Below are 16,782 nucleotides of genomic sequence, written 5' to 3'. Positions count from 1 at the left end.
AGACAGAATCTCAAGCAGGCTCCACGCTGTCAGCAAAGAGACGGATGCAGGGCTTGCTCTCGTGAACCGTGAGATCATGACCTGAGCTGAAATAAAGACTTGGTTGCTTTATTGACTGAGCCACCCAGGTGCTCCTTGTCCCGTCCTTTCCTTTCTGATACTGATACTTGCTACATCTATCTGCTGCTTTGGTATTGGCTAGGATTTTGACAAACTGTTAAATGACACTTGTGGTAGCGGGGATCCCTTTCTTACTCCTGATGTTAGCAGAATGCCCCTAGTGCTCGGCAGTACGTACAAGATTGCCCAGACTGCTTTAAAATGGGTGTCCTTATCACTCGAAAAAACTTTTCTCCTTGTGTACCAACTTGCGCTCAAGGCGTCGGTACGTCAGTGGTGATGTTAACCTGATAGACTGTGTCGGGACTGCCTTCTGGCGAAGCAGATCTTTGATTCGATTGCTTTGTTTACTGAGTGATCGGTGTGGTTTTCTATCTCCTCTTGAGTTAACATGATTATTTTTCATTCTTTCCTACAAAATTGCCCATCATCTCTAAATTGTGTAACTGTCATAAAACCATACAGAGTATCTTTGAATTTTAACATTCTCCTCCATATATTTAAATCTGTTGTTACATATTCTTATCATTTGTTATGTCGTCTATTTGGTTTTCCTTTTCCTTTTTTCTGTACCTGTACTGTTGGTCTGTTTAAAGACTCAGATCTTGGTTCCATTGACCTATTCTAAATGGGGTTGGAATGCTTAGTGCTTTCTTGTTACTTGTTTTCTCCCCCTTCTTTGTTTTGTTTCTGTGTTGCTGCTGTGGTTTCCCTACTTTCTTGAGTTAAATACTTGGTTCATCGATTTGCAATATTTTCTTCTTTGAAGTTTATTTCTTTATTCTGAGAGGTCGAGAGTGCAGGAGGGGCAGGGAGAGGAGGAGAGAGAGAATCCCAAGCAGGCCCTGTACTGTCAGTGCAGAGCCCGAAGCGGGGCTCAAACTCACCAACCCCGTGAGGTCGTGACCTGAGCCGAAATCAAGAATCGGATTCTTAACCGACTGAACCACCCGGGCTCCCCTATTTGTAATGTTTTCTATTCATGAAATAATTTAAGGTTGCTGTGTGTCCGATGCACAGACTTTGACCAGCGCTTGGACCAGCATTCTGGATACAGCGGTAGAGGCGAAGCAGAGGTTGATGCAGAGCTGCGTGGCTATGAAAAATGTGAGGTGGGTGTGGTGGCGGGGTGTGGCATCACTGGTGGCCACGCTGACGGGCAGGTTCCCCACCACGGCGACCAGGTACACGGATAGGAACAGACTGAGGAGGGGCTGATGCCCAGGCACCTGTGACAGCCCCAGGAGGAGGAATCCTGAGACAACACTTAGGCTGCCTCTCGCCATGGCTCCTGGTTTCTGTGAGCATGCGTTGGAAACACGTCTGTCAGTATTAGAGCAGAGGCAATCTGGGAAAGCATGCAACCTTCGTCATTGGCCGAAATAAAAGTGTATGGTGCTTTTCGAGGGATTTCCAACGTGGGGTAGTGAGGGCAAAAGAGATCGAGGGATGTACAGTCACCAAGGGTTGCTGGGGCTGGTGAAGCTCTCTGTGTAACTTACTTCTTGCTTCCCCAGAAGCAAAGAAGAACCATACAGAGAAGACAGAACTCAAAGTAAGGGCAGGGGTGGGGGGAAGACAGCGGGAGCAGGGGAGTTGACACTCATTAGATCCCAGTTGCTTTTGCTTCATATAGGAAGGGTTCAGGGTGATGACCATTAAAGTAAAATTGGGTACCTGCATGTGTGTGTGTGTGTGTGTGTGTGTGTCTTTGCATAAACTTAGACATATATACTCATATGCATGTATTCATAGAACGACGCCTAGAATAATATTCGCCAAGATGCTAATCGACTAACTGTGGTCATCGCTAGGATGTGAGATTTTTAACTCGAATGCTTTTAAACAAAAATCGTATCAGTCTTCTAAACTGTGTTCCCTGGGAGTGCCCGGCAGACTCAGTCGGCGGAGTGAGCGACTCTCGATCTGGAGGGTGTGAGTTCGAGCCCCACAATGGATGTAAAGATTACATAAAACTAAAATCTTTAAATAAATTAAAAATAAAGAAAAATGGTGTTCCTTGGGTGTCAACAAGAGTTTCAAGAGGTTTCTGTGATACTTGAAGAGTTTGGATAAAAAGTTCACATTAGATGAAAGACGTCAGGAGTAATGCGAAACGTGCAAACGATGGGCATATTCCCACATGTTGAGAGTCCTTGATACCGAAGGACAGGACGCACGTGGGTTCTGCCAGTCCCCAGACTGCCTTCTATCACCTTCGGCGACTTGCACGTCGACATCCCAGAAGCCGCCCCGCCCCGCCCCCACCTGAGGACAAAGGGAAGACTATCCGGGGGTGCCACAACTGAGAAGGAACACGGAATAGCAAAGCTCAGTTTTATTCTCTGCAGTAGCAAACATTCAAATGGCAAACAAAACAAGGGGACCATGAGGGCCCAAGGGCCCTCATGGCCCTCAGAAGACCAGGCAGGCCCCCAACCTCAGGTGGCAGCTAGTGCAGGAATCACTAGCCTAGGAAGGACGGACCGCCCAGACGCCAGACGAGGGACACGAGGCTAGACCTTAGCCCCCTTTCGCCAGCGCAGGCTTAGCGGGAACCGGGAACCGGAAGCGCTGCATGGTCCGAATCACCAGGGAAAGCTGGTCAAGAAAGTTGATGATGGAAATTCGGAGGAGGAAAGGGTTTTCAGCTCTCCAGCGGCTGAGAGAGGAGAAAAGGCAATCAAGTTGGAGGTGGTGGATGCTCCCCTTCCTCGCTCAGCTCCCCTCCCCGCCCAGGTACCCATCCCTTGCACCCTTCCCCGCCCCCAGGAGCGACCCCCCTACCCGCAGGTGCAGGTGTTAGAGCCTGCGGGCCCTGGCCCGCACCTAGCCCTCGACGATCCAGCAGAGAGCGCCCCCCCCGACCCCCCGTGGAGACTGGACCCGCCACCTGCAGCCACCCCGACCCCGGCCCTTCCAGAACTAACATGGCCAGGACGCTGCCGAACACCGTGAGCTGCTGCTCCACAAGGCATCCATACGGTTCCCGATATGGGGCGAAAGACGCACAGGCGATCTCCGCCTCCAACTGGGACGGGAAAGGCACGCCGAGGGCGCTGGGTGCAGATTCGGTTAAGGTACCACCCCTACTCGCTTAGGGCCTGAGCCCCCTTCTCAGGCCACCCTGACGAGGCCACCCATTCCCGGCCCTAATGGCTCGCGGCCACCCCGTTACCAGGCCCGTGTCCGCCCACCGCCCCCGGGAACCCGTTTCCCCCCCTGCTCTCCTTCCTTCCTTCCTCCTCCCCCACCTCTCTCCAGCCACCCCTGGACCACCCTGCTCTCAGATCTTTGCCCCACGCCCCGCAGGTTACCGCGGCTCCTCTCCCTTTCCGCCCCCTGCCCATGCCCCGCCGTCCCCTCGGCTAGGATACAATATGTGTGTTCGGGTTTCCGGCCTTCCGGCCATGGAGAGGGCATCTCCGCCTGGCCCCGGGGCGTGCCGTGGTCGCGGGACACGCGGAGCCTCGCCGGCGACCGCGGCCTCCGCGTCCGCGCCTCCGAGGCCATGACCGTGCCCGCGGCGGCCTCGGCCGCCTCCCTGGCCCTCCTGGCCCTCCTGGCCCTCCTGGCCCTCCTGGCCCCCCTGGCCGTCCCGGGCGTTGTCGGCGCCGCCCGCCTCGCCGCCTGCGGCTGCGTCTGCCGCCTCCATGGTCGTCAGGCTCCGCCTCAGGTCCAGTCCCCTGAACACAGGTCCAGCCGCGCGCCCAGTCCGCGGGCGGCTGAGGCGCTGCGGCTCCTTCCCGAAGCTCCGCCCCGCGCGCCGACCCCGCCCTCCCCGCGCACGCGCAAACGGGCCGTCGGGAGGCTGCCGGGCGCGTGGCCGGTTCCCGCCAAAGCGACGCTGTCCCAGGCTCTCTGGGACCCTGGCTGCGGAAGCCCCGCCTATCACAGCTCGACGCCACCCCCAGGCGCCTGCGCCAACGGGCTCCTAGGGTTCCTAGTGAGGCCGCCAGCCTGCGGCCGGTCCCCGCCCAGCCGGCCTTTCCGCCCTTGGGCCCTGGGAGACCCCCTGGCTTACCTAGACTATGAGCGCTTCCTCATAAAGCCCACGCAAGTCACCCCGGCCTCCCGGGAGCGCCAAGGCCAACATTTCCCCACCCCCACCTCCCGGCCATTCCCTTGGGCGCCTGCCTGGTTCCCGCCCAGCCAGCTCGGCCAGGAGCCCCTAGAGACTACCCCCCCACCCCACCCTTGTCCTCCTGGCCAACGAGGGCTCCCTCCTAAGGCTCCGCCCCCAAGCATCCAAAGCAAGGGGGCTCCCAGGAGCACCTGAGCAAACAGACCCCCCTGTGCTCCTCCCGGGCCCGGGCCCGGGACTGCCTCCCGCGCCCCTGCCCCGAAGCCAGGTCTGCCCTGGGCTCCCAGAGACCCCGCCTTCGGCCGCCTCTCCAGCAGCTGCTGCCTCTCCAGCAGCTGCTCCCTCACCAATCGTCACCACGCGCTGTGACGTGTGACCCCACTGCACCCACGCAAACCAGTCCTACCTCAGCTCCACCCCCTCCCCACACCCCTAGCCCCTCCCCAGACCTCGTGGGAGGCCGCCAGACACCACGGCCTGTTGTCCAGAGGGCCCTGTCTCTTCCTTGGGCTCAGTGTCCCCAGCACGTGGCGCTCCACGACCTCGCAGCAGTTCGTGGAGGGAGATGGGCCACAGCCCAGACGGACACGGCCCCGCACCCCGTCCCCTTCCCCTTCCCCGGTACAGGTGGACACACCAAAGCGGCCTTTGGAGGGGGCGACTGAGCACAGGTGCGGATCAGATCGGCGGTCTGGGAAGGTCACGAAGGGGCTCCCGCCGGGGGGCAAGCCTGCCAGTAGGAGGCAAGGAGGGAAGGGATGGCGACTGGAGCTAAAGTAGTTAGTGGCCATGGAGAACAGGGATGCGGTCGCATAGGAAAAACCACGATGCAAAAGGGAAATCACTAAAATCCCAACTTAGGAAGCTACTGTATATGTGCACGGAAATCCGGCAACGGTAGCCTGAAGTGTAAATACCTCGTATCTCTGTGTGGTGGGATTGAGGGTGGTCCCCACTTCTTTTTTGTGTATTTCTCCCCCAAAAGGTTCAGAATGACTTTACATGACCTTCAGCGTTTTCAATTCTTTGACGTCCTTGTGTGCGTGATCTCTACGCCCCACGTGGTGCCGGCACTCACGACCCAGCGAGTGCTTCCACAAGTCAGGCTTGAGAGAGTAGATGATGCCATCCAGGGCGCCGGGCAGCAGCACTCCCCGCGCCAACAGCACGACGAGGACCACGCAGGGGAAGGTAGCCGTGAAGTACACGATCTGGGGCGGGCGGGGGGCGGGGGGACCTGCTCAGAAGGGGCCCTGCGGCCTCGCCTCCCCACTTAGGGGCCCCCAGCCTCAGCAGGGGGGCAGGCGGGCCACACTCCCCCCACTGTGGTACGGTCCGCTCCGAGGTCAAGCGGGAGGCCAGCCTGCAGCCCCCTCCCCTTCTACTCCTCAGAGCCTGGGCTCCTCCCGAAGGAAGCGGGGTGCTCAGCTGGCCATCGGCCGCCCCTGCAATGACAGGTCAGCTGTAGAGGGAGGGCGGAGGCAGGACCTTCCCCGGGTGGGGAGCAGGACATCGGCCTGGAGGCAGGTCCCATGCCTCCCGTGCCTCTGACTGCAGGTGGTTCTCTGCACAGGGGCAGGGTCCTGGGCAGGCCGGAGTGGACTGGGCCGGCCGGAGACAGAGGCGACAGCGAGGTGACCGCGAAGACCTCTGCCTCCCTCCCACCCTCAGCAGAGCAGGACAGGTAGGCAAGGGACGGCCACGGACTGGGTCCCCCCAGGCTGGCCGCAAAGCAGAGAGTGAGGAAGTAGTGAGTGAGGAAGAGAGGGAGACCGGGGCGGGGATGCCCGACACAGGCAAGTTCAGCTGGCTGTCGCCTGGGCCTGTCCCCTCAGGATGGAAGGCGGCTGGGCTGGAGTTTGGAGATTGCGGAGGACTACCCGGGCACGCGTGGGAAATCCACCGGGCTGGGTTCAAGGACCTGCCCCTGCCTCAGGCCCTGGCCCGGTCACCTCGCCCCCCCCCCCCCCCCCGCGGAGACACCCCTTCTCCCCACCGGCCATGCTGCCCCCACCCCTGCCATCATCACCCACCCCGACCCGCCCGCCTCCAGCTGTACCTTTCCTGTTGACTTGACCCCCTTGCAGACACAGAAGTAGGCCAGCACCCAGCAGGCCGGCAGACACAGGGTCACCTCCCAGTTGAGGGCCCCTGGCACGTCCAACCCCCCACCCCCCACCCCCCACCCCCCCCCCCCCCCCCCGAGAGCCGCAAGACTTTGTTCCTGGGGGAGGGACAGCCCGTCAAGGCTGCCGCAGCAGAGGGCAAGGCGACGGGGGAGCTGTCGCCGGGGCGGTGCTCCCCCGTGCCGCTGTCCTCGGGGCCAGCTGGGACCCCTGGGCCCCGGGGCCCCCGGCCCAAGCCCGCAGCCATTGCGGTGTGGGAGGCGGGAGCCCGGGAGCCCCAGGCCGGAGGCCGGTCGCACCCTCGGCGGTGTACCCTCCCCCAGGCTGGCAGGCACTAGGGGACTGACGGTGCCCGGGACCGAGAAGTGGTGAGGGAGCGAGGCCCGTCCATTCCAGCTCCCCTAGGGGCCGCGCGGGGCGTGTTCCCTGAGGACAGGCAGGGCCTGGGAGTGGCCCCTGCTCGGCATCCCGCTTCGGCCACCCCCCCCCACCCCCCCGCCCCCGGGGACGGGTCCCGGCACACGCAGACCCGAGCCGTACGGGGAGCCCACAGACAGGGACAGGCACGGTGCTGCCCAGAAGCGCCTGAGCGCGGCCCACGCCTCGACGCCCGGGACCCGGGCGGGCGGCGGTCAGTTGGCTGCGCGCACGTGCGCCCGGCTGGCGCCTGCGCAGACACACGCTTGGGGGGAGGGGCGGGCCGGGCCGGAAACAGTCACGTGCCAGTGGCCTACAGGAGGGGATTCTGGGCATTAGCCTCGGGCCGGTTTGCGCAGGTGCGCGGGGAGCGCAGGTGACGTCACCCGCTTCCCGAGGGAGCCTCGTTCGTTCGTTCGTTCGTTCGTTCCCTCGGCGGTTCAGCCGAAGTCCAGGCCGGGGAACCATGGAGGCCACAGATCGAGGCGCAGGCGGTGGGGCCGGCGGTCCCGAGGGTCAGCGTGGCCCGGGAGACCCCGGTGTCCCAGATGGCCCCGGAGGCCACGAGGGCCCCGGCGGAGGTGGTGAGGGAGAGGAGTGTGCCGCGGCCGGTGCGGCCCCGCGGGTCGCGCAGGCGCCATGTGCTCCCGTCCCGGGCGCAGCTGCCGTGCCAGGGCTTGGCGGACACCCTTTGCCGGGACCCGGTGGGCACGGCGGGCCCACAGCCGGAGGGCCGGGGAGCCGGCCGCTGCAGTTGTATCCTCTTTGCCGAGTGGCGGGTGGCCGGGGCGATGGGCCTAGAGGAGGCGACGGGGTGGGGAGCGGAGGGGAGGGGGTTCAGCCTGGGGGTCCAGGGCAAGGAGGGGAGGGGGGGACCGGGGCACCGGAGGGACCGGCCCGGGGGGGGGGGGGGCGGATGGGCCAGGGGTGGCCGGGAGGGGTGGCGGGGAGAGGCGGCCTGATGGACCGGGAAGGAGGGGAGCGGACCTGAGAGGATGGAGAGGGGGGAGAGTGGCCGTGGGGAAAGCAGGCCTCGGAGTGGTCAGGACGCCTGAGGCACCGACGCGATCGGTTTTCGATGATGCCTTAACCGAATGGCTACCAGCTACGTCACCATGCCTTTCCCGTCACCCACGGAGGCACAGGTGGCCCACCAGTGTCTGGCGACACAGGGCCAGCCCCAGGTCGGGGCAGTTCGGAAGGAGTTCACGGTATTCGGCAACGTCCTAATTATGTTAGTTCCAAACGGGTCCCTCGTGGGGGGTGGTGTCAGGTCGCTAGGGCCTATCTCCTGAGGGTCATTCTAATAGTGAATTGGAGACACCAAAGGTTAGGTCCAAAGAGGTAGGTGTGGCACCCTGAGCCTGCGGCCACCTGAGGGGGGGCAGAGAGATAGGGGCAAGAGTGATGACATTTCATTTGGATTTTCTTTTTCCCTCACTTTTAGCCGACTGACTGCCGAAGACCCTGGCCAACTCCAGATTTCCATCGCCTCCTGTCTTGACCAGCTTTCCCTGTTGGTTTGGACCATGCAGCGCTTCGTGCCCCCGTTTTTCAGATTGCCGGAGCCAGGCAAAAGGGGCTAATTGTAACCTAGCGTCCCTCCCTTCCCTAGGGCGTCCATTCCGATGCTGGTTGCCGCTTTATTACGGGGGTCTAATTGTTTGTATTGGACTTTGGGCCTTGTTTTTCCCTATTGCTGGAGGAGGGGCGTTCTTACAGCAGAAAATAAAACTACTTTTCCGCATCTGAGTGTATTTTCAGCTACTGTGTCAGAGCAAGGGGAGAGGGCAGAGAGAGAGAGAGAGAGAGAGAGAACCCAAGCAGTTCCTGCGCTGTGAGTGCAGAGCCCGACGCAGTGCTTGAACCCACCAACCGTGAGATCATGACCTGAGCCGAAACCGACTCGGATGCTTAACTGACTGGGCCACCCAGGCGGCCCTCGTTGATTAATTTTTCAATTGGAAGAGTCATATTTTACTTATTGACTGGTGAATGCTCTTTATATACAAAAGATACCAAATCTTGGCCAAAGTAATTGAAAATACTTCCTTCCTCATTGCTTCACTGAATTCTTGCTTATAGTTCTTTTCTGTACTGGAGGGTTTTTAACTTTTCCTTGTATTTAAATATGAGATTTATTGTCAAATTGGTTTCCGTACAACACCCAGTGCTCATCCCGACGGGCCCTCCTCAATACCCATCACCCACCTGATTGAGCTCGAGCTAGCTCGAATAAAGGTTCTTTTGCTTTTGCATCGGACTCGGCTCCCTAGTGGTCTTTGGGGATCACGAATTCTGGGCATAACATTTGGGTGCTCGGCCCGGGATCCCCAAGACCCCCGAGGGACCCCCGACCCGGAGAGCCTGACTGGCCACGGTTAGTGTCTGTCTGTTTGTTCTGTCTTTTCTGTGTGAGCTCACTTCTGGAATTCTGGTAGTGCCTGACGCGGTCTAAGTGGACGCACTGGAGGACCACGGGCCGGGAGTTTCGGAAGACGTTCCGATTCTCCCTTCTGGAGGGACGTGGAATCCCCTCAAAGGTCTGAGACGAGGCGGGTCGCTCCCACTGGTCGGCGTGAGGCCGTAGTCTTTGGAGGGACGTGGAATCCCCTCATCGGTTTTGGAGGGACGTGGAATCCCCTCATCGGTTTTGGAGGGACGTGGAATCCCCTCATCGGTTTTGGAGGGACGTGGAATCCCCTCAAATGTCTAAGCTAGCTTTCAGTTTTGCTTCCATGGAGTTGGAAGATTTTCTAGGGGCCCTCTGTTTGTCTGTTTTTGTGTTTCTCTGTTTTGTTCTGTGGACTTACTGGACGGACGTTATGGGACAGACTCAGACTACGCCTCTAAGTATTATGATTGATCACTTTAAGGATGTGAGGGGAAGAGCTAACAACCTCAGTGTGGAAGTCCGAAAGGGTCGGTGGCAGTTTTTTTGTTCTAGCGAGTGGCCAACTTTCAATGTCGGATGGCCACCAGAGGGGACCTTCGACCTCCCTACCATCCACCGAGTCAGGAGTATCATCTCTCAGCCTAAGACGGGCCATCTTGATCAGCTCCCTTACATTATCACTTGGCAGGACCTTGTAGAAGACCCACCCTCTTGGCTTAAGCCCTTCCTAGCCCCGCTCCCTCCGGAGCCAAAACCCATTCTTGCTTTGCAGGGGACAAAGAAGAAGAAAAGTCTTATCCAGCCTTCAGCACCCCTCTACCCTGTCTTACAGGGGGGTACTGAAGAAGAATTAATTTTTCCTCCCCCGTATAACCCCTCTAGGATGCTGGAAGAACACCATCTTCCCCCTCCGGGGGAGGCAGACGCTGTTCCGAGAGCGGGAGGCGGAAACGCTCCAGTGGGAAGCCCGCCCTTCACCAGACAAAGGGCTCAGAGGGAGCAACCCGCCTCCGCCGCCGACTCCACTATTCTGCCCCTGCGAGCCACCGGACCCCCAGACGCGGAAGGGAATCAGCCCCATCACTATTGGCCTTTCGCCACTAGTGACCTCTACAATTGGAAAGCTCAGAATCCTAAGTTTTCCGAGAAACCGGCAGGGCTTATTGATTTATTAGACTCTGTTCTTTTTACCCATCAGCCCACGTGGGACGATTGCCAGCAGCTTTTGCAGGTCCTGTTCACGACTGAAGAAAGAGAAAGAATCCTCAATGGGGCCCGAAAACTAGTTCCGGGCACAGACGGGAATCCCACCACCAACCAGGCTCAGATAGATGCCTCCTTCCCCTTAACTCGGCCCCAGTGGGATTTCAACACGGCAGAAGGTAAGGAGAGGCTCCGGGTCTACCGCCAGACTCTAATGGGGGGTCTCCGAATGGCTGCTAGAAAGCCAACCAATTTGGCCAAGGTAGGAAATGTACAACAGGGAAAAGATGAATCTCCGGCTGCCTTTTTAGAACGGATCATGGAGGCATTCCGTACCTATACCCCCATGGATCCAGAGGCTCCGGAAAGCAAGGCAGCTGTTATCATGGCCTTTGTAAACCAATCGGCCATAGACATTAGGAGAAAATTACAGAAAATAGATAGACTAGGAGAAAAAAGTCTGCAGGACTTACTGGTGGTAGCCGAAAAGGTATATAATAACCGGGAGCCTCCTGAGGACAAGCAGGCTCGCGCCATGGCGGCTGCCAGCAGTAAGCAGACTCGAGACCTGGCCAGAATACTACTAGCTACCACTGCTGACTCCCCTGAGGAACGAGACCGCCGTCTCCGGCAGCTGGCAGACGACGCAAGAAAAGGTAAAAGAACCACCAAGGGGGGGAAGCAGAGGCTGCAGAAGGATCAGTGCGCATACTGCAAGGAGATAGGGCATTGGGCCCGAGATTGTCTGAAAAGGGCCGGCGGGAAAGGAAGCAAGACTGATCCAATAAAAGTCCTAGAGCTAGATGAACTAAGTGATTAGGGGAGTCGGGGTTCGGACCCTCTCCCCGAACCCAGGGTAACTCTTAAAGTGGAGGGGACCCCTGTTGACTTCCTTGTCGACACCGGAGCACAACATTCGGTCCTCCGCACCCCACAAGGAAAACTAGCCAGCAAGAAGTCCTGGGTACAAGGGGCAACTGGTATGAGCCAGTATTCATGGACTACCCGAAGAACAGTAGATTTGGGAACGGGCCGGGTATCCCACTCCTTTATGGTAATACCAGAATGCCCCTACCCGCTGTTAGGACGGGACTTACTGACCAAGATTGGAGCTCAGATAACTTTCAGACAAGGGGGGCCTCAGGTCACCGATGGCAAGGGCCACCCCATCCAGGTACTGACCATGAAACTGGAGGATGAATACCTCCTCCACCGGGAGGCGCTCCCGAGAGAGGATAATATAGACAGATGGCTACAAGAATTCCCCTCGGTTTGGGCAGAGACTGGGGGGGGGATGGGACTAGCCGCGCATAGGACCCCAGTCCTGGTAGAGCTCAAGCCAGGAGAGAGTCCGGTAAGGATCAAACAATACCCCATGTCTCAGGAGGCCCGGAAGGGGATCCAGCCACACATCCGGAGACTACGAAGCCTAGGGGTACTAGTTCCTTGCCAGTCTGCCTGGAACACCCCCTTACTGCCGGTCAAAAAGCCTCCCACAAATGACTACCGACCGGTACAAGACCTCCGGGAAGTAAATAAGAGGGTCGCGGACATACACCCAACTGTTCCCAACCCATATACTCTCTTGAGCTCCTTGGCGTCCTCCAGGGTCTGGTATACTGTACTAGATTTAAAGGACGCCTTCTTCAGTCTGCCGCTGGCACCCCAGAGCCAACCCCTGTTCGCCTTCGAGTGGCATGATCCGGAGGAGGGCTACAGTGGGCAGCTCAGCTGGACACGGCTGCCTCAGGGATTCAAAAATTCGCCCACCATCTTCGACGAGGCACTACACGAGGACCTGGGTGAGTACAGAAGGGAGCACCCTGGCCTCACCCTCCTACAGTACGTAGATGACATCCTGATTGCTGCCGGCACGGCCAAAGACTGTGAGCGAGGGACCCAGGACCTGCTGGCTACCCTGGGGGCTTTAGGGTACCGGGCATCCGCGAAGAAGGCTCAGATATGCAGGGAGAGGGTAAGTTACCTGGGATACATCCTGGAGGGCGGACAGCGGCGGTTATCAGATGCCAGAAAAGAAACTGTCCTAAAGATCCCTACTCCCACCTCCCGAAGAGAAGTGAGGGAATTCCTAGGATCAGCCGGCTACTGCCGCCTCTGGGTTCCAGGTTTTGCTGAGATCGCCAGGCCCCTATATGAAGCTACCAAAGAGGGGAAAACATTTAAATGGACTGAAAAAGAAGAAATTGCCTTTAATCGGTTAAAAAAGGCCCTCCTAAGTGCCCCAGCCCTGGGCCTACCAGACATTACGAAACCCTTCCACCTCTTTGTAGACGAACATAAGGGAATAGCAAAAGGGGTTCTAACTCAAGCCTTAGGCCCCTGGAACCGCCCAGTGGCTTACCTGTCTAAGAAACTAGACCCAGTGGCTGCCGGCTGGCCGCCATGCCTAAGAATTATTGCGGCGACAGCACTCCTAGTCAAGGATGCAGACAAACTGACCCTAGGACAGGAGATCTGGATCACGACCCCACACGCCATTGAAGGGGTCCTGAAACAGCCTCCTGACAGATGGATGAGCAACACACGTATGACTCATTACCAGAGCCTCGTACTCAACCCTCCACGGGTGCGGTTCCATCCCAGTGCAGCCCTCAATCCTGCAACCCTGCTGCCCGACCCTGACCTAGGTGCTCCACTACATGACTGTGCGGGGATCCTGGAACAAGTACATGGATTCCGGATGGACCTGACCGACCAGCCCCTCCCCGATGCCGAGGCTACTTGGTTCACTGATGGCAGCAGCTTTGTGCGAGATGGACACAGGTATGCGGGTGCAGCGGTGGTCACCGAAACGGACACCGTATGGGCGGAGGCTCTACCCTCCGGAACGTCAGCCCAGCGAGCGGAGCTCATAGCCCTCACCAAGGCGCTGATGCTGGGAGCTGGAAAACGGCTTAACATCTACACAGACAGCCGTTATGCATTTGCCACAGCTCATATTCATGGGGCAATTTATCAGGAGAGGGGGTTACTGACGGCAGAAGGACAGACTATAAAAAATAAGCAGGAGATACTTAACCTGCTTACGGCCTTATGGCTTCCTGCCAAGCTAGCCATTATCCACTGCCAAGGGCACCAAAAAGCTGATAACCCAGTAGCTAGAGGTAATCGAAAGGCTGACCAGGCAGCCAAGGCAGTAGCCCTTACTCCAGTCCCCACCATGACCATACAACTACCGGACCCGGGAGACCCAGTTTTACCAGACCAGCCCAAATACTCCCAGGAGGAGTTACAGCGGATCAAGAAACTCCCCATGGCCCAGGAGATAAAGGGATGGTGGTATACACCTAACAAGGAGCTCGTGCTGCCAGACCGGCTCGGAGTCTCAATATTAGAGCACATGCATCGGTCTACTCACATGGGGGCCCGAAAATTAAAAGACTTAATCCGACATGCCGGAATCAAGATTCACCAACAGGACACCAAAATAGAGCAAGTTGTATCTGCCTGCAAGACCTGCCAACTCACCAACGTGAGAGCCACATCAAATAAAAAAGGAACCAGGCTCAGAGGCACCAGACCGGGAGCCCAATGGGAAGTCGACTTCACTGAAGTCAAACCAGGAAAGTATGGTTATAAATATCTTTTAGTATTTACAGACACCTTCTCTGGCTGGGTGGAGGCATATCCAACCAAGCATGAAACGGCTCAGACGGTGGCAAAGAAGCTACTAGAAGACATCTTACCCAGGCATGGTTTTCCTGCCATGGTAGGATCAGACAATGGACCAGCTTTTATCTCGCAGGTAACACAGGCAGTAGCCAAGGCGGTGGGGGCAAACTGGAAATTACATTGTGCTTATAGGCCCCAGAGCTCAGGACAGGTAGAAAGAATGAATAGAACCCTAAAAGAGACCCTTACCAAATTAACCATGGAGACTGGCGGGGACTGGGTGACTCTCCTACCGTACACCCTTTACCGGCTTAGAAACACTCCTTACACTCTGGGTTTTACTCCCTACGAGATCATGTTTGGCAGGCCACCCCCTGTTATTCCCAGCCTTCGAGCTGAACTTCTTGCAGAGTTTAAAGATCAAGAACTTTTTCTTTCCTTGAGAGGGCTCCAGAGGGCGCACGAGGACATTTGGCCGCGCCTCCGTGCCATCTACGAGGCTGGCCCGACCCCGACACCTCATCAGTACAAGCCGGGAGACTGGGTCTATGTCAAGAGGCACCACCGAGAGACTCTCGAGCCGCGCTGGAAGGGACCCTACATTGTAGTGCTGACAACCCCCACCGCTCTCAAAGTAGACGGCATCGCGACCTGGGTCCATCACACCCACGTTCGGCCAGCGGACCCCTCCTCGATCCGGAAGGACTTCGTCACGCGATGGGCCATCAGTCGGGACCAACACAACCTACTCAAGCTCAAGCTCAAGCTCAAGCTACAGCGCATTCGACCCACCTAATATTGGTAACTCTGTTAACTCTGCTTGTCTTTGCTCATGCTGCCGGGAGTCCCCACGTCCCCCAAAACATCACCTGGCAGATCATAGATACCAGCTCAGGGACAATACTTAATTAGACCTCCCAGAGCCACCCCAGGGACACATGCTTCCCAGAACTTAGCATAAACCTCCAAACTCTGTTCCCCTTGTCACCATAAATGCAGCCGGTCCCATGATTGGGTCCGTAAGTTACATGACAAGGGGGGAATGAAAGGGCGGGCTTACGCCGGCCGACTCCATCTTGTTCTGTGTTCTCCACCTTGAGTGACTATGTCCCCGACATGACCCCTTTTCCGGGAAAATCACAGAAACAAACCTCAGACCGCGCCTCCTCCCCTTGAGTAACCTCCCGCTCACCCGTTCAAACTTCCTGATCAAAACACGCCCAGCGACCTGCGTAACAGGACTCCGACCCTTCCCCAGCCAATCGGCTGAGGCCACAGCCATTACCTCACCAACTGCCCCTAGACCCCTATAAAACCTTTGTGCTTTTGAAACTCCCTCTCTCTCCCTGGTATCTCACCGCTGCGTCGGTGCAGGTAGGGGATTGAGCTCGAGCTAGCTCGAATAAAGGTTCTTTTGTTTTTGCATCGGACTCGGCTCCCTGGTGGTCTTTGGGGATCACGAATTCTGGGCATAACACACCCTCCCCTCCCTCCCACCCACCCCCCATCAACCCTCAGTTTGTTCTCAGTTTTTAAGAGTCTCTTATGTTTGGCTCCCTCCCTCTCTAACCTCTTTTTTTTTTTTTAATGTATGCAAGTGGTACGTTATTGTCATTAGGATTTTTGTAGTTTATGTCCAAGGGAAAGCCATCCCCACTGTAAAATTATAAAATTTGTCCCTCATGCCATCTTCTAGTACTTTGAAATGTTAACACACAAGGAATTTATTGTGGTGTGAAAGATGACATTGGTCTAATTTTGTCCCCTTCCCCCCAAGGTTCCTCAGGTGTCTCAATGTCATTTATTGACTAATCCATATGTCTCCGCTGAATTGAAGTGTCGTCTTCACCAGGGTCTAAACCTGCATCTTCATTTCTTCTTGCACATTTGTTTCTCCAGCAAATTTGGGCTAGGTGATCTGGGATGGCCTCTCTGAGGAAACGGCCTGAAGGATACAGTAGAGAAAGTTGGGATTGGTGTGGGAGAAGGGACAGACAGAGACAGAGGAAGACAGACAGACCGGCCGACAGAGAGATTTGATTGGCTCAGCTTGGATTGCCCTTCGAAGGGTGCAGGGAGAAACATGAGGACAAGAACGAGAAGAGAGAGAGAGAGGTTAGGGCATCAGTGGATTAGAGGACTGTTGCACTGGGGATACTGGAGCATTTGGGGTTTTCTTCTTTCGTTAAGAAAAACCTATTGTAAATAATACTACTATGAATGTTTTGTTTAAAAAGATTGTACAGGGGCACCTGGGTGGCTCAGTTGGTGAAGCGTCTGACTCTTGATTTTGGCTCAGGTCATGATCTCACAGTTCTTGGCATCGAGCCCTGCATAGGGCCCTGTGCTGAGCATGGAGCCATCTTGAGATTCTCTCTCTCTCTCTCTCTCTCTCTCTTTCTGCTTCCCCCCCCACCCCGCTCACGTGCATGTGTGCGCGCTCTCTCAAAAGAAATAAAAGAAATTGAAATATATTTCTATATATGTTTAAATATACACAACCCTAGTTTCAGTGGTGATAGAGTTTTCAGGTTATTGAGTTCACGATCTTGTAGGAACTGTACATTCCCCCATGACCTACTGATCCAGGTTTCTGTAATTACGGCATATTACCTGGTTAGCGGCTGAGGGAGCATTATTCTACTATGTAGGAGAGTGAAGGATATGGGGAGAAAGGCCCAGATGGGTGGCTGCAAAGTTGATGTCCAAAGTCGAGCACAAGTCCCATGTCCTCATGGGAGCGTAAGGTTTCTCAGCCAGGACACAAGCAGTGTTCTAAGGGACCAAGCCAGAGCTGTGCCTGG

General features: G+C 56.9%; 3 protein-coding genes across 4 annotated transcripts; 2 read left to right on the top strand and 1 right to left on the bottom strand.

Moving 5' to 3' along the window:
- Positions 1–2,378: 2,378 nt before the first annotated feature.
- LOC128774469 (EKC/KEOPS complex subunit LAGE3-like) lies at positions 2,379–3,855 on the bottom strand. The gene is made up of 3 exons (XM_053893548.1): positions 3,498–3,855; positions 3,051–3,179; positions 2,379–2,782 (listed from the first exon to the last, which is right to left on the bottom strand). The coding sequence occupies exons 1-3, from the start codon at positions 3,773–3,775 to the stop codon at positions 2,644–2,646; spliced, it is 546 nt and encodes a 181-aa protein (XP_053749523.1). The 5' UTR covers positions 3,776–3,855; the 3' UTR covers positions 2,379–2,643.
- A 3,265-nt stretch (positions 3,856–7,120) lies between these two features.
- Positions 7,121–8,494, top strand: LOC128774472 (cancer/testis antigen 1-like). Of its 2 annotated transcripts, none has more exons than XM_053893553.1 (3): positions 7,121–7,503; positions 7,853–7,958; positions 8,195–8,494. In XM_053893553.1, the coding sequence occupies exons 1-3, from the start codon at positions 7,214–7,216 to the stop codon at positions 8,249–8,251; spliced, it is 453 nt and encodes a 150-aa protein (XP_053749528.1). In that variant the 5' UTR covers positions 7,121–7,213; the 3' UTR covers positions 8,252–8,494. The 2 variants fall into 2 exon arrangements, with proteins under 2 accessions (XP_053749528.1, XP_053749527.1); XM_053893552.1 differs by having other exon boundaries at positions 7,151–7,503; positions 7,853–7,981.
- Positions 8,495–10,025: 1,531 nt separating this feature from the next.
- Positions 10,026–15,786, top strand: LOC128774465 (uncharacterized). Its single transcript, XM_053893541.1, has 4 exons — positions 10,026–10,070; positions 11,166–13,559; positions 13,632–14,755; positions 15,756–15,786. Exons 1-4 carry the CDS (start codon positions 10,026–10,028, stop codon positions 15,784–15,786), a joined length of 3,594 nt encoding a protein of 1,197 aa, XP_053749516.1.
- The last annotated feature ends 996 nt before the right edge of the window (positions 15,787–16,782 follow it).

The sequence above is a fragment of the Panthera pardus genome, unplaced genomic scaffold (assembly GCF_024362965.1).
Source record: "Panthera pardus isolate Hobbes unplaced genomic scaffold, ASM2436296v1 HiC_scaffold_322, whole genome shotgun sequence".
NCBI classification, from domain to species: Eukaryota; Metazoa; Chordata; class Mammalia; order Carnivora; family Felidae; genus Panthera; species Panthera pardus.
This window is presented reverse-complemented; position numbering and strand designations above follow the sequence as displayed.

What these genes read in the sequence shown, in the direction of transcription:
- LOC128774465 (XM_053893541.1), top strand. Translation starts at nt 10,026, where the DNA reads ATGCTGGAAGAACACCATCTTCCCCCTCCGGGGGAGGCAGACGCT. An exon ending in CTCCGGGGGAGGCAGACGCT is followed by an intron (nt 10,071 to 11,165) that starts GTTCCGAGAGCG and finishes CTAAGTGATTAG; the next exon opens with GGGAGTCGGGGTTCGGACCC. An exon ending in AAGCTCAAGCTCAAGCTACA is followed by an intron (nt 14,756 to 15,755) that starts GCGCATTCGACC and finishes CTTCCCCCCAAG; the next exon opens with GTTCCTCAGGTGTCTCAATG.
- LOC128774472 (XM_053893552.1), top strand. Translation starts at nt 7,214, where the DNA reads ATGGAGGCCACAGATCGAGGCGCAGGCGGTGGGGCCGGCGGTCCCGAG. An exon ending in GGGAGCCGGCCGCTGCAGTT is followed by an intron (nt 7,504 to 7,852) that starts GTATCCTCTTTG and finishes AATGGCTACCAG; the next exon opens with CTACGTCACCATGCCTTTCC. An exon ending in TTCGGCAACGTCCTAATTAT is followed by an intron (nt 7,982 to 8,194) that starts GTTAGTTCCAAA and finishes CCTCACTTTTAG; the next exon opens with CCGACTGACTGCCGAAGACC.
- LOC128774469 (XM_053893548.1), bottom strand. Translation starts at nt 3,775, where the DNA reads ATGGAGGCGGCAGACGCAGCCGCAGGCGGCGAGGCGGGCGGCGCCGAC. An exon ending in GAAACCCGAACACACATATT is followed by an intron (nt 3,180 to 3,497) that starts GTATCCTAGCCG and finishes ATCTGCACCCAG; the next exon opens with CGCCCTCGGCGTGCCTTTCC. An exon ending in TTCGGCAGCGTCCTGGCCAT is followed by an intron (nt 2,783 to 3,050) that starts GTTAGTTCTGGA and finishes CTCCTCTCTCAG; the next exon opens with CCGCTGGAGAGCTGAAAACC.